General features: G+C 51.0%; 2 protein-coding genes and 1 long non-coding RNA gene across 3 annotated transcripts; 2 read left to right on the top strand and 1 right to left on the bottom strand.

Annotated features, from left to right (window-relative positions):
• Nucleotides 1-735: 735 nt before the first annotated feature.
• SPN (sialophorin) lies at nucleotides 736-4,252 on the top strand. Its single transcript, XM_004269010.4, has 2 exons — nucleotides 736-872; nucleotides 1,257-4,252. Exons 1-2 carry the CDS (start codon nucleotides 751-753, stop codon nucleotides 2,512-2,514), a joined length of 1,380 nt encoding a protein of 459 aa, XP_004269058.3. The 5' UTR covers nucleotides 736-750; the 3' UTR covers nucleotides 2,515-4,252.
• A 3,020-nt stretch (nucleotides 4,253-7,272) lies between these two features.
• On the top strand, nucleotides 7,273-20,725 carry QPRT (quinolinate phosphoribosyltransferase). The gene is made up of 4 exons (XM_004268679.2): nucleotides 7,273-7,406; nucleotides 18,910-19,445; nucleotides 20,022-20,153; nucleotides 20,233-20,725. The coding sequence occupies exons 1-4, from the start codon at nucleotides 7,394-7,396 to the stop codon at nucleotides 20,449-20,451; spliced, it is 900 nt and encodes a 299-aa protein (XP_004268727.1). The 5' UTR covers nucleotides 7,273-7,393; the 3' UTR covers nucleotides 20,452-20,725.
• On the bottom strand, nucleotides 12,438-15,437 carry LOC125961440 (uncharacterized). The gene is made up of 3 exons (XR_007472172.1): nucleotides 14,913-15,437; nucleotides 14,545-14,688; nucleotides 12,438-13,230 (listed from the first exon to the last, which is right to left on the bottom strand). It is a non-coding gene; the product is annotated as an uncharacterized LOC125961440 (long non-coding RNA).
• Nucleotides 20,726-20,931: the final 206 nt, after the last annotated feature.

Genomic DNA, 20,931 nt, shown 5'->3' with positions numbered 1-20,931 from the left:
TTTTTAAAGAAAGGCAAAAAACCATACACATACTGAGAGTCAAAGCTTACAAATTAAAGGAAGTAAGAAAACATCAAACACCCAAAGAAGAAAGTAAAGAATTCTCTACTCATACCTACCCAGTGAAACTTGTTAATACCTCAATGAATACCTTTTCAGACAGCCTTCCATGTAGATTCCCACATTTTTGTTAGTCTTCTGCAAAAATAAGTTCATAGCATATACAGTGCTTAATAACCACCTTGATTTAGTCAGGCAGTCCACGACTGGGGGCCATTGTAGTGACCTACCCCCGCAAGCTTCTTGAGAAGTCAAGAGCCCACCAGGGATTTCACACAGCCTGCAAAGCCTTCCACTGCCCCAGCCAGAGTCGAGGGCTTCCTCTTGCCCTGGTACTTCCTGGGAGCTCTTGGGGCAGAAGAAGTGTTAGACTTGGGTGCTGGCCTAACAGCTCGGGGACCACAAAGGCAAAGGAAACCACCTTCCCCTCCCATCTCCTCCTCCGCACCCCCTGGTTCTCAAGCATGCATTTCCACCACCCCTGCTCTGACACATATCCCTCTCCCAGCTTCACGGCTTGCCATCCCATTTTCCAGAGGAGACCCGGGAATCCCCATTCCAGACCCCGCCCACCATCCCCACCTGCTTCAGCTGAGACCCCAGAGTCCCTGTCATCATCTCAGACCCTGAAAGAGTGAGTGATGCCTCTCTCATCACACGGCAATGTAGGAGCAGGGCGGGTGGGGCAGGATGCTGGGGTGGGTGGAGCCAGGGCCACTTCCTTTCCCTTTGAGGCCCCTCCACCAGTCTTGCCCCAGCTTCAGGAGTTGGAGCAGCCTGGTCCCAGCCCTGTGCCCTTATCCACTGAGCTGGTAAGTGGTGTGACCTGGTGGGGCAGGGGCTTCAGTGGACCTGGGAATGTGCCTCTGGCTTGAGAAGACCTTGATAGATAATGGGAAAAGAGGACAAGGAGCCGTTGGGGCTGAATGGGGTCAGCGCAGGCCAGGAGGGGGTGGCTGTTGCTGGAGCCGGGGCTGCCAACGCCCAAGGGGGCCTATGGGGTAGATTCGATGGGGGAGCTGCCAGCGTCTTGTTACTTCTGATACTAGTAAAAGCAAGGGTGGAAAAAGCCGTTGAACCGCAGAGTTGGGCCCGGCATTTGGCAGGGAAGTGGGCAGGAGGGAGGGCCTGGCTAGGTCCTGCCCCCCACCCCCAGCTCCTTATGTATTCTATTTCTTCAACTTCCCCACCCTCAGGTCCCAACTCCTGCTCATGCCTGTTGCTTTGGAAATGATCCTGCTTCTCCTCCTCTTTGGGAGCGTCTGGGCCCAAAACACGAGCTCAGAGTCTCCGGATGGCACAATTACTTTGCAGGAGTTGGAACCCACAGCGTCCTCTGCTTCTTTGGTTTCAAATATCTATGAGACCACAAAATTCAACTCAGTGACATCTAATTTTGCAACAACCGAGGTCCCTAAGACAGATGACAGCACTGAGCACAAGATCTTCCCGCCTTCCTCAACTCCCTATACAGCCAATGAGGTTTCCTCTCCTGGGACTTCCATTGCTGCCAGCAGGGGCCCTCCTGTAAATGAGTCAATAATCTCCCAGAAAGATTCGGCCCAAACGTTATCAATGCCCCTGGAAATCTCTAATGCAACCAGTATACCTGCTGTCCCAGTAGTGAAATCTGCAGGATTCCACACTACGACTGGTGAAACCATGGCAACTAGCCCTCTGGAGACCTCCAGTGGGACCAGTGGACCCCCTGTCACCACAGCTACTAGCTCTCTGGAGACCTCTGATGGGACCAGTGGACCCCCTATCACCACAGCAATTAGCTCTCTGAAGGCCTCCAATGTGACCAGCGGACCCCCTGTCATCATGGAAACTAGCTCTCTAAAGACCTCCAAGGAGACCAGTGGACTTCCTGTCACCATGGCAACTACGTCTCTGAAGACCCCCCTGGGGACCAGTGGCTCCCCCACCTTTGGAGTAAAAATATCCAGCCCAACGTCCTCCACAAACGTAAGCAGTAGGTCCTCCCCAAATTCAGGTTGGGAGACAAATGGCACCTTGCTGGTAGCTGTGCTTGTGGCCCTGCTGGTGGCCATTTTCCTCATGGCACTACTCCTGCTGTGGCACCAGCGGCAGAAGCGGAAGACAGGAGTACTGACACTAAGCAGGAGTGGAAAACACAACGGGGTGGCAAATGCCTGGGCTGGGGTAGCCCAGGTGTCTCATGAGGAGGCCGCGACAATAACAGAGGGAGCGTCTGGGGGTAACAATGACTCTGGGGTCCCCCAGGGGGAGGGGTCTGGCCAGCGGCCCACACTTACCACTTTCTTTGGTAGACGGAAATCTCGCCAGGGCTCCATGGCGCTGGAGGAGCTAAAGCCTGGGCCAGCCCCCAGCCTAAAGGGGGAGGAAGAGCCACTGGTGGGCAGCAAGGATGAGGCTGCGGAGACCTCTACTTCTGATGGGCCAGAAGAGAGAGATGTGGAGGCCCCTTAACGTTTGAGAATAATAAGACTGGAGCTCAGAATCGTTCCCGCTTTCATCACCTTCCCTCCTGTCATCACATCCAGCCTCATCATCACCCAGCATTTTCACCCAGCACCCTTTGGATTTTCACCCAGCATCTTCACCCTGAATCCTCATTCAGCTCTTCTAGCCAGCAGCCCACGCAGCACCCACACCCAGCGCGCAGGTCAGGGCTGACACCCACTGAACCCTTGTAGATTGAATGAACGAACTCTCCTCATCAAGCCCTACTTCTCCCCATCACATTTTCTCCACATTTCTGTCCTTGAAACCAGCTGTTGAGTCTCCACAAAGGCCAAACTTACGATTTCTCAGAGGATTCCCCAGGAATACCAGAGTCTGGGAAGAAGAGGAAATGGCCACCCAGCAAACCCCCACCTTAGGATTACTCTGGAAAGTACATTTGGCCCCATGGATTGGGACAGTCCTACCGGCTGAGCCCATGAACTGCCTTTAACTCCAGGCCCCAGTGCTCTGTGCTAGGCCAGCCTGGAGCATGGGCTGGGTGGTGTCACCCAGCAGTGGTCTCAGGTGCGTCTGAGACGGCCCCTGGACCCTAGGCTGGCTCACGGTCCCAGCCACCACCTTCTCCCCCAACTCTGGATCGAGGCAGCCAGAGGCTTCAGCTGTTTCTCCTCCCAAGAGCAGAGGTGAGAAGGGCTTCTGGGCAGATGTAGTTCTTAGAAGCCTCGGCATCTGCGTGGGTCCACTCGTGCATGTAGTTTGTGTGCGAGAGGCGAGGACTTGGTGACGCTTGTGAAGGGCAGTGGCGAGTACAGCTGGGTGAGGGAGGGGGCAGGAGGGGCTGCAGAGGCTGAGGAGATGCCGCCCTCAGGAGGTGCTGAGAACATAGGCACCCTCGTCTTTGCTCCGATGGGGTGGAGGTGGAAGATTTAATTCCGTCTGTGGCAGGGCCTGACAGAAAGACTGCATGTGTGACCAAGTGTGGTTCTTCAGCTCAGCCGCTATGTCCCTTCCTCAAAGCCCCCCACCACTCCCCCCACCCTCCATCCCCCCGCTCCCCAGTGCACACACGAGAGTCCCAGGTCATGCTGATGCTGTTACAAGTTTAATGTGTTTGTCTGTATCCCCTCTTCCATTCTACAAGGAGGGTCAGTGAGAGAGTGAGCTGTGACAGGCCTCCAGAACCAGGGGCATCCCTGTGGCTCTGGGATGGAGAGGAGGGGACAAGACCCAACTGTGCTGTCTCTGAGACCAGCCCAGGCCAGAACCCAGGGCACCGCATGGACCAGAGGCCGTTGGTATTTCCCCAGGGCAAAGAGGAAATTTGCAAAGAGGAAGTTGTTGAGTCAGAGGAGCAGTGGATGAGAGCAGACACATTGACCTACAAAAGGAGAGGCCACGGGACTCCATGAGAGCGTGACTGCCAGGTGGTTTGGATTGGAGGGGACACCAGAGGCTGGGGAAGGGCCCCCAGGTGGGTCAGTTCATGGGGGTGTGGAAGAGGGATGAGGAGAGAAGCGGCGGAAAGTGGCCACAGATCCGCCCGGAGTCCTGCCACCCATGCCTGGGCTAGCTGGGGTGGAAATCCAGCCTTCACCACGCAAACCTGGGCGCCTTTTCTATTTCTTTCTTGGACGTGCCACACAGGCACAAGGGGTCTTAGTTCCCCGACCAGGGATCGAACCTGCGCACCCCCCCTCACCCCGACCAAAATAAATAAATAATAAAATATTGAAAATACTAATTTTGTCCTGACAGTAAAATAACATTTTTCTTCTTTTGCGAAACTACCAGCACATTCTAGTTTCTTAAATAACAGGATTCTCGGGCTTCCCTGGTGGCGCAGTGGTTGAAAGTCCGCCTGCCGATGCAGGGGACGCGGGTTTGTGCCCCGGTCCGGGAAGATCCCACATGCCACGGAGCGGCTGGGCCCGTGAGCCATGGCCGCTGAGCCTGCACGTCCGGAGCCTGTGTTCCGCAATGGGAGAGGCCACAACAGTGAGAGGCCCGCGTACTGCAAAAAAACAACAACAACAAAAAAAAACCCCAGGATTTTCTCTCACACACAACCATATACAGTGTATTATTCTTCATCTTATATTTTAAAATGCATGTTTCTATTTTATTTTCAAATGTACACATTAAGATCACGGTTACAAATACAGCTTTGTCATCCATTGCAAACTCCAGATGGAAGAAGGATTTGGATGGGGACGGTCTTGAGAAGTCTATTAATGTAATTCACTTTTGCAGACAGGAGAAGGGCCTCCGAGCATGGTACTATGGACATTTCATTTCTGAAAATGGACATTTACGCCTCATTTTCCTCTGCATCCGTATTTCTGCTCCTGTTCTGGGGAGGTTGGGGGTCGAGCCATTAGCCATCAGAAAGCCCAGGGTATTTTGGAGACCATCCACATGTCCCCAGCAAGGAGTTGCCAATGGGTGCCTGTGTGCCTTAGCCCCTTGGGGTGCTTAGCATCTGCCTGCCCAGCTAGTGGCTTCAGGACAGCCTAGCTGGACCACGCCCCACATCCCCAAAGCTGCCGGCCATGGAAAGGGCCACATGCTCACTCCTGCGTTTGCGCACGCTCTTCCAGAAGCCTGCGCACCCCCGTCCTGTCCCACCACACACACATCTTGACTTCCCGCCAAACTCCTCTCAACCATCAAGAAGTAGTTCAAATGTCACTGCCTTTGCGAAGCCGCCCTTGCTGTCTCCATCCCAAACAGATAGCGTATTTCTCCTCCACTCTTACAGCAGCTTGCGTGACAGTACAAACAACTGGACTGTAATCGTGTGAAGGTGTCCCCCATTCATTAGGTTGTAGCCCCTTCAAGTCCACCTGTCATCTTTGTGGCTTCAGAGGCCAGAGCCTGGCATGTCTACCTAATATGTGTTTACTGAATGGAGAGGTGAATGGATGAATGAATGAGCAAACAGTGGTTTTCAAGTAAACCACGGCAAGGTCATATCTGTCCTTTGAATGAAACTGGCATCCAGGAGCATGGCCTGAGGCAGTGGGACCTGAGACGGGAGCATTAGTCTAGTTCAAGTTAGATAGAGTGGGAGTCTGGCCTAAGGTGAAAGAAGAGGTCAGGTTTGAAATATATTTATTCAGAGACTAATTGACTGTTGAGGTGATGGGGGAAGAATGAGGTTAGACTCTTAAAGTTTCTGTCTTGGAAAATGGAGGAGATGCTGACATCACTATGTGGAAATGCAAAGAGGTGAGCAGTTTGGGGGGAAAACATGAGTATTTATTTATTTATTTATTTATTTATTTATATTTTGGCCACGCCACGCACTTTGCAGCATCTTAGTTCCCCGACCAGGGATTGAATCTGGGCCACAGCAGTGAAAACACTGAATCCTAGCCACTCGACAACCAGGGAACTCCCCATGAGGGGTGTTAGAAGTAGAGGCCTGGAAGTTGCAAGGGAAGTCAGAGCTGGAGATATAGATTAAGGAGTTATCTGATGTTAGATAGCAATTTAAATAACGGCATTGGTGGATAAACGCATAAACTGTATAGAATGAGAAAAGGAGAGAGCTGTGGAGAGAAGCTTCATGTGTTAGTCAGGGCAGGCTAAGTGCTGTAACAAACAACCCCCAATTCTCAGGGGGAGAACTCAAGAGAAGCTTTTTCCTTGCTTATGTAACAATTTAATGTTGGCATTTGGAGGGTAACCTTCCATGAGGTCATTCAGGGACCCAGACTCCTTCCATCTTGTGGCTCTGTCATTCCCAGGGAGGATCATGGGAAGACTAGAGCGACACGCATCACTTTTGCTCACATTCCATTGGACAGAATTCAGTCATATGGTGGCCTCCATGCAAAGGAGGCTGGGAAATGTAGTTTAGCTTGTGCCCAAGAGGAAAAGAGGAACAGTCCCGCCACACTGAGGGGACACCACAGTTTGAGGGCTGCCTGTAGGAAGAAGGGCCTGCAGGAAACAGAAAAGAGCCTTTAAGAGAGAAACCAGGAGAAAATGACGTCTGGGGGGGAAAAAGGGAGAAATAGTTTGGAGAAGGGCTGTCAGGAGCTGACCTGGACTAGAGTGAGGCAAGCAAGGCAGTAAGGTGTAAAATGGAGCTTGAGAGTGAGGCCTTCTTCAGTTTTGTGCCCCAGGACCCTTGCTTGCCTCACCCAAGTCCAAGTCCTGGCAGGGTCACATGCTGCAGAGGCAGAAATGGGAGAAGGCTGGGAAGAGGCCAGTGTCTGGCCATCAGTGGTCCCAGAGACTTTAGCAAGTGGTTCTGATGAAGAACTGGAGTCCCCAGCACTTCTGGGACAGGAACTTGCCTGAAGTCACAGTACAATAATTGGCAGTTTCCTGGTTTTCTTGTTCAGAAGCCCGGCTCTGATCTGCTCAGGGCCCTTAAAGTACCTTGGGAAGAAGGAAGAAAAGGAATGTGGCTTTTTGTTGAGTTTCTACTCTGTGTCACCCGCAGAGTTTTTTCACTTGATTCTCAGTTGAAGCCATGAGGTTGGTATTATCCCATTTTACAGCTAAGGAAATGGAGGCGCAGAAAAAGGTAAAGAAGTATTTGAGATCAAAAAGAAGGGAAGTAGGATTTCCCCAGTGCACCATCAAAAACTCTCTCCAGCCATCACAGGGAGCACACCCTGGGGCAGGGTTAAGGAGGCTGGGTGAGTGGAGAGAACAGGGCCGAGGCTCAGAGAGGAGAGGACTTCTGAGTTATATGACTGAGTGTCCTGGAGGCCAGAGGGAGCCCCAGAGAACCAGGGCAGGGCCGGTCAGGGATGGTCAGACCGGCCCCTCCCTCTCCCCCTCCCGCCCCACCCCCTCCCCCAGTCTCCGGCCTCTCCAAACACTAGACGGAGCTGTGGGCACACCAGTCGGCCAGCTCCAGGCTGTCATGGACCCTGAAGGTAAAGAAGCCTCCCAGATCTCTCTCCCCTGTATCCCTACATCACCACCTGCCCCTCTCCTGCCCATCACCCATCCCATCTTATCTCCGTCCCCATCCCCCACCTTCCCCAAGTCTTCGCTGGTTTCTAACTACTCTCTTACCCCTCCCCCATCTCCCTCCAACCTCTCTGAACCCAAGCACTCCTTTCTGCCCTGCAAAGACCTCTTCTCACTCTTCTTTATCTTTCTACGATAGGTTCCCAAGTGAGCTCTGGGGAAGAAAGGGGCTTGAGCCCCAGGAAATTCAGGGGTGGCCTGGAGTAGGCCACGTCTCCTGGAGACTGAAGGGGCCGGGCAGTGGGAGGCTGGACCTGGAGCAGCTCTGGACTTTGCCCCTCACTAGCAGCTCTGGAGGAGTGAGGCAAAGTCCTGTCCCATCCGCCTCGGGGTGGGGGAAGGGAGCCCGAGTCCTGTGATCCCTGTGATTCCTGTGCATGTGGGGAGTGACATTGTGAAGGAGGCTGGATGCAGGATGATACACGCCAGGCTCTGGAGTCAAAAGGCTCCTGTTTGAATCCCAGCTCCACCAGGAACAGACAGTGTGTTCTTGAGCAAGTCACTTGATGTCTCAGAGCCTCACTTCCTTGTATTGCAATATCTGCAAAATGACAATAATAGTTCCCTGCTCACCAGGTTGGGGATATGGGCGGGCGGGAAACGACATGAGCATGGAGGGCTCCCTGCAGTTTCACATTCCCCTCCCTGGGCTTCTCCTTCCCCAGCTCTGACCTTCCTCCCCTGGTCTAGGGCTTCTGCTGGCCCCATACCCAGCCCCTCTGGCTTGGCCGTGGAACCAGCTTTTGGGGGTCCAGACTACTTCTTGGTTTAGAAATGATCTCAGAGTCGGAGCCTGGGTTCAAGTCCCATCCCTGCCACCTGCTAGTTGTGTGACCTCAGACAAGATGCTTAGCCTCGCTGTGCCTCGGTTTCCTCATTGATCAAGTGAAAGCAGTGTCTTCCCTTGGGTTGTGGTGAGGATGAAATGAGATCATACATGTCAAGCACCTGGCACAGAAATCACTCAGCAGTTATGCTGGAGTCACATCCATCACTCCAGTCTGCCTCTGCAGTCCTGAGCCTGCCCCAGGTTCCAGTTCCATTTTGGGGACATGTCCCTGGCGTGTCAAAATCAAAGTCCTCCCCTACACCAGTTCCGTTTCTATTCGTGCCTCACCAGCCTCCTACTCGGACTGGAAACCTCAGGGTCACTCTCCCTTGAACCCCAATATCCAGACAGTTGCTGCATCCTGTGGATTTACCCCCACGTCTTTCTGTTCCCACCTCCCTCTGACGGAGCCTTCCTCTGCCTGGCAGCCTTCACGCACGTGATGACACTGATGTTTAACTCTGGGCCAGGCCAGAAGTGTCGGCTCTGGGATCACTGACCTGCGGGAATTAAACCAGGAGGGAGTAGTCGAGTCAGGGGGTGAGGCAAAGGCTGGGGACATGGGGCAAATGAGGGGCGAGGACAGAGTTGGGGCAGAAGCAGATGGCAGGCCGGGGGCGAGGTGTGAGGGGGCGGGGCCAGGTCTGGAGGCATGGTGTGCAGGGAGCGGTCCCCTTACAGATGCCCTGCCCTTACATTTTACCGGGACTCACTGCTTCCTGGTCCAGGCTGTTGCAACAGCCTTGCAACTTACATCTTTCAAAAATGCTAGGCACAACTTAAACATTTAAACTCACAAGTGCATTTTTGATCAAGTGACTGCTGATCAAAAATCTTACGGATTTTCCACTGCTTATTGAATGAGAACCTAACTGTTTCCTATCATTCAGGGCCTGCTCAGTCTGGCCCCGTCCTACCACTCAGACCTCTCTCTCGCTACCTTCCACGTGCAACTTCACCGACATATACCCCAGGCCTCCCCCTGCTGGGCCTTTGCTCTCTCCCATTCTCTCTGCTTGGGGGGGCCTTCCTCTCACCTGTCCAATGCCAGCCTATTCTCAGAGCCAACCTTCCTGAGTCTTCTCTTACTGCTCTTGTATCTTAACGACAGGTCATCTCTCCTTGCTCTGAAACCCTATAGGTCATTTTACCACTTGTGTGACGGGCAATCGCATCTGGCTCTATTTGGAGGTCATTTCTTCTCTCTAGGGAGAGAAGGGGAAAAGGAAAGAACACTTATCTGGAAGCTGGGGTGCTACCCAGCCTCTGTCTCCCTCTGGTGTTTGCCAAATGGATCAACAAATAAATAGATGGGAGAACAAAATTGCCAGGAGTCAGACACCTGGGTTCAAAGGCATCTGGCTGGGCATTGGCCCAGGCACTTGACGTGAATCGCCCATTCCCTCCTCGTTGTAGCCCTGTGACTTCCTCATGAAACTGACTCTCAGAGAGGTTAGGAAATTGCCTAGGGTCACCCAGCATGTAGGTGATGGACCTGGGATTCAAACCAGGCGTCTCTGAACCCCCAACCCAAGCTCTTCCTACTACACCAGGGACAGAGCCCTGGATTCTTGGGTGTGGCTTGTAGAGCTCTGTGAATAGTGATATAATAAATATATAATAATTTTAAGTATAATTTTGTGCTCAGTGTGGTGAGCTTGGGTGCATGAGGGGACTCTGGGGCCAGCCCGCCCAGACTTAGGATCCTGCCTCCACACTTCCCAGCTGTGTGAACGTTGGGCAAATTACTTGCTTCTTCAGCGCCTCAGCTTCCTTATCTGTAAAATGGAGATAATAATGGTACCTACCTTATGAGGGTTGTTGTGAGGATTAAATGTGTTAATATATAGAATATGCTGGGAACAGTGCTTGGGAAGGACCATAAAAGTGTTAGCTGTTATTATTATTACACACGATGTCACTCCAGATTCTATTATAGACAAGTGGTAGCAGGCACAAGAGTTGATTTTGTTTCTTTTTTTGCGGTACGCGGGCCTCTCACTGTTGTGGCCTCTGCCGTTGCAGAGCACAGGCTCCGGACGCGCAGGCTCAGCGGCCATGGCTCACGGGCCTAGCCGCTCCGCGGCATGTGGGATCTTCCCGGACCGGGGCACGAACCCGTGTCTCCGGCATTGGCAGGCGGACTCTCAACCACTGCGCCACCAGGGAAGCCCAGCACCAGAGTTTTAAGAAAAACTTATAAAGGCAAAACCTTTAAAACTGATGTCTATCTATTTAATTTTTTTTCCTGTAAATTGGGGAAAACAATCATTACTTGGTTTTAGCTGGAACACTTTGTCAGCCTCGTATAACATCACTGTTGCTGCAAGCACAGGCCACATGGTTACACGTGGTTACACATCAAATTAAGAACAAAAACTTGTGATAATTTGTTTTAGGTCCATTTGCAGACCCTGACTTTGTGCCCGTCCATCAAAGGCATGAATGAGTGTTTATTAAATGACTGAAGGGGGCTTCCCTGATGGCGCAGTGGTTGAGAGTCCGCCTGCCGATGCAGGGGACATGGGTTCGTGCCCCGGTCCGGGAGGATCCCACATGCCACAGAGCAGCTGGGCCCGTGAGCTATGGCCGCTGGGCCTGTGCATCCGGAGCCTGTGCTCTGCAACGGGAGAGGCCACAACAGTGAGAGGCCCGCATACCGAAAAAAAAAAAAAAAAAAAACCCTAAATGACTGAAGGAAAGATGCAGGGATGGAAGTTCTGATTCTGGCCCAGTCTCTCCCGGTACAGAGCCACTGGCCAGTTAGGGCAATACAGAAACACAGTAAAAGTCAGTCAACAATTCAGACAAGAACGGCACAAGTGCCAGTGGGGGAAAAAATCTTCAAATATTCTGCCAGAGTCAGTTTATCTATATCTATATCATTTTACATTATTTGTAAAGAGACAAATGCAGGAAATTTCCCCAGATGCTTTGGATCCCCTCAAGAACAGAGGCACCAATTTTAATAAAATTCTGGAATAACCCATTAAGAAAAGATTGCCTTGAGAGATCAAGGTTATACCCCACAGGGTAACACTGTAATCTCTGAAGTCCAGGCATCTTGAGAGAATATTTACATGTAACAACGGCAAGAATAAAAAGGGGACAGGGCGTTACAGCTGTTTCCTCTGTGCAGTCACTTCTCCTCAGGCAGCTGCAAAAACAGCCCCACTCCTCTCTGCAGTTCCTTTCTCGACAGTGGCTAATTAGGAGAGCCCTTATTTTCAAAGCTACCCACAGGAATCCCTTTTGTTGGAAATGCACGAGAGAGTTGGGGCCTAAAGAAAACCAGATGTATTTATTTTTCACGAACATTCTGCATTTACAGTAGGCGATCAGAACAGCTGATCTTGCCTAAGTGGGCAAGAGAGTAACCCATGGGTGAAGGCTGTGTGGTTCTAAAACCACCTTCTGTGTGTGGACAGGGAAGACCAGGGTCCACGTCAATCATTTTCTTTTCTCTTTTTCTTTAATGTTTTGAATGGTTTGTTTGTTTGTTTTTTTGCCTCGCTGCATGGCCTGTGGGATCTCAGTTCCCCAACCAGGGATCGAACCCGTGCCTCCTGCAGGGAAAGCACAGAGTCCTGACCACTGGACGGCCAGGGAATTCCCATTTTCTAGCTCTGCTCTTTAGGTAATTTCCCTTTGCATTTCTGAGCCTAGGTTCTCTGCCTACAAATGGCCTTTATCATGAAGAAGGACAGGTAGGATTTGTGACATTGTATATATAGCAAGTGCCCGGCATCTGGTAGGCACCAGTGTATGGTAGCTATCGTTCTCTTCCTGCGGTTCAGAAGCTCTCAACTCTGCGACAAATTAGAATTAAATTACCACATTCCAGACCAGTTATATCAGAATCTCTGTGGGTGGGACCCAGACATTGCATTTGGCAAGGCTCTCCAGATAATTCCATTGTGTAGTCAAGGTGGAGAATCACTGCTCTATTCAGCCTAAAAAAACCTTCCTTGGGACTTCCCTGGTGGTCCAGTGGTTAAGACTCCATGTTTCCAATGCAGGGGGCGTGGGTTCGACCCCTTTTCAAGGAACTAAGATCCCGCATGGCATGTGGTGTGGCTGAAAAAAACAAAACAAAAAACTTTCCTTCACCCTATCTTAAGTGAGGGCCCTCTCTCTCCTTTTCTTATTTACCTATTTATTTTACTTTTTTATTATAGAGAATTTCAAACATACACAAAAATAGACAGAAAAGTATGATGAATCCTCACGTACCCATCATCCAGCTTCAACAACCACCAAGTTTTGGCCAAGTCAGTCCCATCCATACCTTTTTCTTTTCTTTTCTTTTCTTTTTGGCTGCGCCACACGGCATGCGGGATCTTAGTTCCTCAACCAGGGATCGAACCTGTGCCCCCTGAAGTGGAAGCATGGATTCTTAACCACTGGACTGTCAGGGATGTCCCCACACCCTTTCTAATTTCTACCTTCCAAGATTACCTTAAAGTAAAACCAGCTGTCAAGTCTCTTCATACATAAACATCTCAGTATTTTAATATTTTTTTATTATTTTTAAAAGATAAGGACTTTAAAAAATTAATTAATTATTGGCTGCATTGGGTCTTTTTAAAAAATTTTAATTTAATTTTTATTTATTTCATTTTTGGCTGAGTTGGGTCTTCGTTGTTGCGCGCGGGCTTTCTCTAGTTGCCGCGAGCGGGGGCTACAGTTCGTTGCAGTACGCGGGCTTCTCATTGTGGTGGCTTCTCTTTGTTGTGTAGCACGGGTGTTAGGCGCTCGGGCTTCAGTAGTTGTGGCACGTGGGCTCCGTAGTTGTGGCTCGTGGGCTCTAGAGCACAGGCTCAGTAGTTGTGGCGCACAGGCTTAGTTGCTCCGCGGCATGTGGAATCTTCCCGGGCCAGGGCTCAAATCCATGTCCCCTGCATCGGCAAGCGGATTCTTAACCACCGCGCCACCAGGGAAGGCCCAGGACTTTTCTTTTTATCACAACCATACCCACTTCAAAAAAAATTTCCTTAATTTTACCAAATACCCAGTCGGCATTCAGATTTTCAGTTGTTTCATAAGAGTTCTAATTTGGTTTCAATTTGTTTGTTTGAAGTAGTATCCAAGTAAGATCCATACATTAGTTTTTCCCCAGCTCTGCCTCTGGTTAGTATGCATTTTCGACTCTTTTAATCTTTTGTTTTCCTTGCAATGTATGTGTTGAAGAAATTAGGTTATCTTCTGGAGAGTTTCCTATGGTTGTATCCCCGTGGTATAGTTTCACATGTTCCTCTGTCTTCTGGTTTTCTTGTAATTGGTGGTCGCGTCTAGAAGTCTGATCTGACTCCGGTTCAGCTGTTTTGGCAAGAGTATTGCATAGGTCGGGGGATGTTCCATCAGGAGCGCCTAGTATCTGGTTGTCTTTCTTCTGATGTTGGCTTTTGATCCAATACCTGGATTCACTGGGTTACTAGGGTTGCAAAATAGTTTCCTGCCTTTTGGCAGAGCATTGGTTCTTGTTCGTTTGTTCCAGTGGACAATTCAAAGCTTTTTAGTAAATTTACTGAGTTTATGCCACCGTCATCATAGACCATTTCCATCACCCCAGTAAGATCCCACGTCATTTAATTTCCAGCCCCAGACCACCACTATTCTGATGTCTGTCTCTCTTAATTTGCCTTTTCTGGATGTTTCTTATAAACGGAGGGATACAACATACGGTCTTGTGTGAGCATCGGTTGTTAACCTTTCTGTGCATCTGAATCCCAGGTGGAGCATTTCCAAAACCTGGATGCATGGGAACCACCCCGGAAAGATTCTGATTCAGTTGATCCGGAATGCACCCGAGCAGCAGAGTTCAAAAAGCTCCGCAGGTGATTCCAACATGCAGCCCAGGCGGGGGGCCCCTGCTTTCTCGACTTCTGCGGAGAGAAGCTGTCCATACCCCTCCCCCACTTCCTCACCTCCTGTCTGTTCCTTGACCATGACAATGTGGCTTCTGCCCTGGCAAAGCCCTCCCAGGGGCTAAGTGCAGTGCTCACTTTCAGCCTTCTTTCTTCTTCTTCTTTTTCTCTCAGCCTTTCTTCTGCTTTGCTTCTGCTCACACCCTACTTGCAACCCTCTTCTCCTTCCAGACATCCACTCCCTCCTGGTGGGACTTCTGTTTTTGACAGCCACGCCTCTGTGTGACATTCAAATCCTGGCGTTTCCCACAGCCCTCCTCTTTCACCCTGCCCTGGTGATCTTACCCACTCAGTGACCATCTGCACACGCTGGTGGCTCCAGTTTCTCCATTCCTCATCCCCAAATCTCCTCTGAACTCCAGAACATTCTTCTACCTGTCCTCTGTGCACAGCCATCCACGTTTCCTGATGGCATTTCAACCTTAACATCTGCAAGACCAAAGGCATTCTGTTTATTTATTTATTTATTGGCCATACTGCGTGGCTTGCAGGATCTTAGTTCCCCGACCAGGGATCGAACCCGCTCCCCTGGCAGTGGAAGCGTGGAGTCCTAACCACTGGACCTCTGGGAAATTTCCCCAAAGTCATTCTTTTTCCCCAGCTCTGCCGCTCTGTCATACGCTCTGACCCACCCGGAGATCCAGTTTGTGTACCTGTAAAATGGGAATGAGCCTCTGTGGTGAGTTCCAAACGAGAGAGCGTCAGGGAGCTGAGGTGCCGTCGACTGGCCATCACTGGGGCGCAGCCTGTGCGGGTTGCTGATTGCTGCCGAACCCCTCCTCCTCCCCAGCCTACCCTGAACAATTCCTTATGTCAGTTTTCAGCTACCCAGGATGGAAACCCCAGGCTTCTACGTCGTATTAGCTGCCAATTCCAGTAGATTCTACCTTAGAAAAAACTCTCCCATTTGCCCCGGCTTGCTCTTCCTTTGGTTACTGCCCCAGTTCGAGCCTTCATCAGTTTCTGTCTGGCCAACCGCCCCAGCCTCCTTTTGTCTCCCAGCCCATCTCCATTTGGTGGCTGAAGTGACCTTTCTAGAACAAAATCATAATCATATCATTCCCTCATTTAAAATTCTGTGATGGCTCCCGGGCTCTGTCCAAATTCCTCAGGTAATTGGTTTAGTCCCTTTTTCACTCTGGCCTCAGGCCCGAGACATTTCTGCCGTGAATCCTACTCAGCACTCCGTCACCTCCTCGCTCTATTTTCTTGCTTTTGAACCTTGAACACGTGCTGTTTCAGTCCGAAATGTCTTGCCCTCCCTCCTCCCCACGCCCCCACCCCTGCCTGGCAAACATTACTCACCCTTCAAGGCCACTAAAACTTCCCCCTTCCCCAGGGACATTTAGTCATTTCTTCCTCTTTGCTCCCACGACTCTTGGTAAATACTTCAGTCATCTCACCATCAAACACACCTACAATGTTCCTGAAGGCTTTGCAAATATTAACTCCCTTAATTTTCATACGAAGCCTATGAGGTGATCAGTGTTATCCCCATTACAGTTGGGACAATGAAGGCCCCCGATAGGTTGAGTCTCTTGCCCAAGATCACTTAGCTAAAAGTGACAGAGGCAGTATTGGAACCCAGGCCGAGTGGCCCCGGAGTCTGGGCTGTGATTCCACAGTGCGTCCTCTCTGCTCAGAGAACTATCATCAAACACTTAGTATTAAACTAAACAATATGAAATTGCCAATATTTGACCGTTGACCTATACAAGCAGCACATTTGTCTTTGCCTGGGTCAGCGTGCTAGGCACTTGGGATACAGCACACAACTCTGGACATTTTGGCCCCAGACAGAAAACACCAGCGGAGGATGACATTGGGGGATGAACAAGGAGCTGGGTGAGCATGTGACCTGATTTAGGAGGTCTGTGAGAGCACCCGGCTGAGGAAGTGATATCTAAGAGAAGGTCTGAAATTGAGTGAGAGGTGAAGGGGCAGTTTGGGGTGAGGGTGAGGAAAGGGACTTCTAGCAGAAGGCTCAGCCTTGGAACAGCATAAGCGAAGGCCTGAAAGCTAAGAGAAAGAGCTGCTCTCTCTGTCACCTAGCAATGAAGACCTGGCACAGAGCAGGTGCTCAACAAGGATTTGTCCAAAGAATCAACGAAAAATGGAAAGAAGTCAAGAGAGCTGGCGCTAATACAATGAAAGTGAGGCTTTAAGCAGGAGAGTGATGCGCTTAAATTTCCTTTTTTTATGGTTTGATTTTAAAGTCAGGTTTAATGAGGTATAACCACAGACAGTAAAATTCATCCTTTTCTGTGTAAAGCTCTATGAGTCTTGACAAAGGCATCAGTGTTATAGCCACCATCACAGACAAGATCTAGACTAGTTCAATCACATCCCCAAACTTGGTGCTGCCCCCTTTGCGGCCAGCCCCTCCGCTCCCCCCTCCCCAGGCAGCCACTGGCCTGTTCTCTGTTGCTATCTTTTTTTTTTTTCCTTTTCCAGAATATAGTCATATAGATGGACACAAATAGCATGTCACCTTTTGAATCTGGCTTCATAGAATAATACATTTGAGATGTGTGCCTATTGGGTATATCAGTAGTTGGTTCCTTTTTTTTTTATTGCCGAGTAGAAGTCCATTGTATACATGCATCACAGTTTGTTTATCCAATACTCACCAGTCCAAGGATTCAAATTCACTTTAAAAGCAAACAGTGAATCTAAAAAAAAAAAAGAGTGGATATATGTATATGTATAACTGATTCACTTTGCTGTACACCTGAAACTCACACAACATGTGAATCAAATATACTCCAATAAAAATTAAAAAAAAAAAAGCAAACATCACGGCACCTGGTCTGAATGGAGTGGGGGCCTTTGCATCCATCTCTGCTGTTCGTTCACTGGCCTTTTGCCTGGCGGGACCGCGAACGGTGGAGGCAGGGACTATATTTTTCTCCCTATCACCGACTTTGTTCTTAGCATCTGGCCCACAGCTGGCTCTGAGTGAGAATGAAAGCCACGTGGGGCAGCTGTGGGCGGGAACTTTGGGGAGGAGGGTCAGGTGCGATAACTGAGGTCTGTGGCTGCTGGTGGGGGACAGGCTCTTGTCTTTGGGGAAGAAGGGCTGGACAAGAAGGGCCCTCCTTCTGCGAGTAGAGCAAGCCAGAATGTCTGGCCTTAACTTCAGCTTGGAGCAAAAGTGGGGGAAACAAAACTAAACTAAATAATACCCCTTCACATGCTATCGAATTGTCTACCCCTCCCCCGGGCAGCGAAGCCCACCTATGGCACCGCCCACGAGACTGCAGGTCTTCTCTTGGCCGACAGATGGCGATGTTGCACTGCGCCTGAGCTCGGCCTCTGCGGTCACCCCATTCATTTCAACAGAGGCAGCGGCCCATCAACGTGGCACGCCGGCGGGAAGGACCTCAGAGACCACCTTGTCCTTAACACTTATTTTACAGGCAAAGGGCTCACCCACACTCCTGAAGCTCTGTCTCGCAGAGCAGGGGCTCAAACCCAATTTCCCCGTGTTCTTTCCTCCTTATACAACCCCATCTCTAGAGAGGTGACAGTTTTTTTAAACATCAGGTGAAGGAGAGGTTTTCAAGCTAGGGGGCAAAGGTGGAGGAACAGATGGCCATGGCCACAAGGCCTGGCCAGTCTCACTCTGCTGTCAATATGCTGTGCGACCTCAGCTGACTTGCCTTTCTTCTCTGGTCCTCAGTCTCCACATCTGTAAAAAGCTGAACTTCCAGCTTTAAAATTCTTGGTGCTATAGAGAAGGCAGGGATGGGAAAGACACACAGCTTATATTCTCCTGGGGGCTTCAGCTAGTAAATAACCGATCCTTCTATGCAAGGCAGACGGAAAGTCAAGAGTGGCTTTTTAAATTTATTTTTTATTCGTTTTAAAATAAATTTTATTTATTTATGTATATATGTATGTATGTATTGTCTGCGTCGGGTCTTCCTTGCTGTGTGCGGGCTTTCTCTAGATGTGGCGAGCGGGGGCTACTCTTCATTGTAGTGCGCAGGCTTCTCATTGCAGTGGCTTCTTTTGTTGTGGAGCATGCGCTCTAGGCGCGCAGGTTCAGTAGTTGTGGCGCATGGGCTCAGTAGTTATGGCTCGTGTGCTCTAGAGCTCAGGCTCAGTAGTTGTGGTGCACGGGCTTAGTTGCCCCACAGCATGTGGGATCTTCCTGGACCAGGTTTCGAACCCATGTCTCCTGCATTGGCAGGCAGATTCTTAACCACTGCACCATCAGGGAAGCCCAGAGTGGCTTTTAGGTGGCTGCATTTCTCTTCCACTGGTGAATAGCTGTTGGTCTAGCACTAGGTTTACCAGATAAATTACAGGGCACTCGGTTAAATTTGAATTTCAGATAACTGACAGATAATTTTAAGAATAAGTATGTTCTAAATATAGCCTAGAATATATTTATACTAAAAAAGCTTTGATGTTTGTCAGAAATTTAAATTGAACTAGGTGTCCTATATTTTTATTTGGTCAACTGACAACCTTGTTCAGCTCACAAGGCCCACCCAGTGCCTCAGCCCCTCTCCTGGAACCCGCAGGTCTTCACCCTGATTGGCTACTGCCCAATTCAGCCTGTTGTTAGGTATTCTGACAATCACCCCTGACTACCAGAAAGGCAGCCAAAATGTAACACTGCTCTCTTTTTTTCCCTCCTAGGCCTGGCACTCCTGCTGCCCCCTGCCACTCTAGCCGCCTTGGCAGAAAGCTGGCTTCGAGAGGACTGCCCAGGCCTCAACCACATGGCCTTGGTCACGGGGGCAGCCTCCTCACAGGCGGTGCTGTGGGCCAAGTCCCCCGGAGTGCTGGCTGGGAGGCCCTTCTTTGATGCCATCTTTGCCCAAGTCAACTGCCAGGTCTCCTGGTTCCTCCCCGAGGGATCAAAACTGGTGCCTGTGGCCAAGGTGGCCGAGGTCCGGGGCCCTGCCCACTACCTGCTGCTGGGGGAGCGGGTGGCCCTTAATATGTTGGCCCGCTGCAGTGGAGTTGCCAGCGCTGCCGCTGCTGCTGTGGAGACCGCCAGGGGGACAGGCTGGGCCGGGCATGTGGCGGGCACGAGGAAGACGACGCCAGGCTTCCGGCTGGTGGAGAAGTATGGGCTCCTAGTGGGCGGGGCCGCCTCCCACCGCTACGACTTGGGAGGGCTGGTGATGGTGAAGGACAACCACGTCGTGGCAGCTGGTGGTGTGCAAAAGGTGTCTGTCTGTCCAGCTGAGCCCCTGCCCTGGCCCTGCTCCAGCCACCCCGCCTGCATTGCCCTTCCCCTCTACCAGGGACCCCCAACCACTCCCTGGTAAATAGTGGTGGCCTGGGAGTTGGGGCATGCAAGACTCCTTGACCCCTCAGTGGTTCCATCTGTAAAATGAATGGCTGGACTTGCTTCTTCGCCAGCGTTCTTCTGCTGGTCCGTATGATATTCAAGGGAAAAGGACCAACTATTGGGAACCCAGTGCTGGGCAGGTCACTCTAGCTCCCTGGACCTGTTTCCCGTCTATGAAAATGTTCTTGAAGACCCTTTCCAGTCTTAATGTTCTGAGTCAATTGAACTCACGTCCAAATGCCAAATAGTGCTGGATTTGGCCATTTTCTTAACCCACAAAAGTGGTAATTTCACGTGGTTTCACCTAATATGCGAGAAGCCATTTCGATGCCTGGTTTCCTCATTAACCCCAAGCTCGTTATCCATCTGGAGCCTCTCGAATGCCAGTCCCAGCTCATTTGCCCAGGGCTGGCTGCCACCCGTTCTCACTCTCACCCTTGCCACCTGACAGGCGGTGAGGGGGGCCCGGCAGGCGGCCGACTTCTCCCTGAAGGTGGAGGTCGAGTGCAGCAGCCTGCAGGAGGCTGTGGATGCGGCCGAGGCAGGAGCAGACCTCGTCTTGCTGGACAACTTCAGGCCTGAGGTGAGGCGGCATCTGCTTCCTGGGAGGAGGAAGGGGCTGGGGCGGGGGCTTTCACCTCTCGCTGGCTTGTGTCCCACAGGAGCTGCACCCCACGGCCGCGGCGCTGAAGGCCCGGTTCCCGAACGTGGGCGTGGAGGCGAGCGGGGGCATCACGCTGGACAGCCTCCCTCAGTTCTGTGGGCCCCATATCGATGTCATCTCTTTGGGGATGCTGACCCAGGCTGCCCCGGCCCTCGATTTCTCCCTCAAGCTGTTTGCCGAAGGGGCCACTCCAGTGCCCTACGCCCTCCGCTCCTGAAGCCAAGGAGGCTACACTGGCAGTGGGATAACACGGTTTCGTGCAACTCTCACGATTTCACTTCTTTAAGTCCAGTGGCCAACAGAACACTCTCAAGTTAGCCTGGGCTAAAGTCCCACTCTGTCATGTACTGCTTGTGGGACCTCAAAGGACTGACTTCACCTCTGCTCGCCTCAGTTTCCTAATCTGTAAAATGGGTCTAGCCAACCTTATGGATTTCTTTGGATGATAATTAACGCAGAGTAAGTGCTTAGTAAATGTTAGAAATTACCATTATTGGGCTTCCCTGGTGGCACAGTGGTTAAGAATCCACCTGCCAACGCAGGGGACACAGGTTTGAGTCCTGGTCCCACATGCCACGGGGCAACTAAGCCCGTGCGCCACAACCACTGAGCCTGTGCTCTAGAGCCTGCGAGCCACAACTACTGAGCCCACGTGCGACAACTACTGAAGCCCGCGGGCCTAGAGCCCGTGCTCCAC

This window comes from Orcinus orca, chromosome 16 (assembly GCF_937001465.1).
Source record: "Orcinus orca chromosome 16, mOrcOrc1.1, whole genome shotgun sequence".
Classification (NCBI taxonomy): domain Eukaryota; kingdom Metazoa; phylum Chordata; class Mammalia; order Artiodactyla; family Delphinidae; genus Orcinus; species Orcinus orca.
The sequence above is the reverse complement of the archived record's forward strand: the minus strand, read 5'-3'. Positions and strand labels throughout refer to the sequence as shown.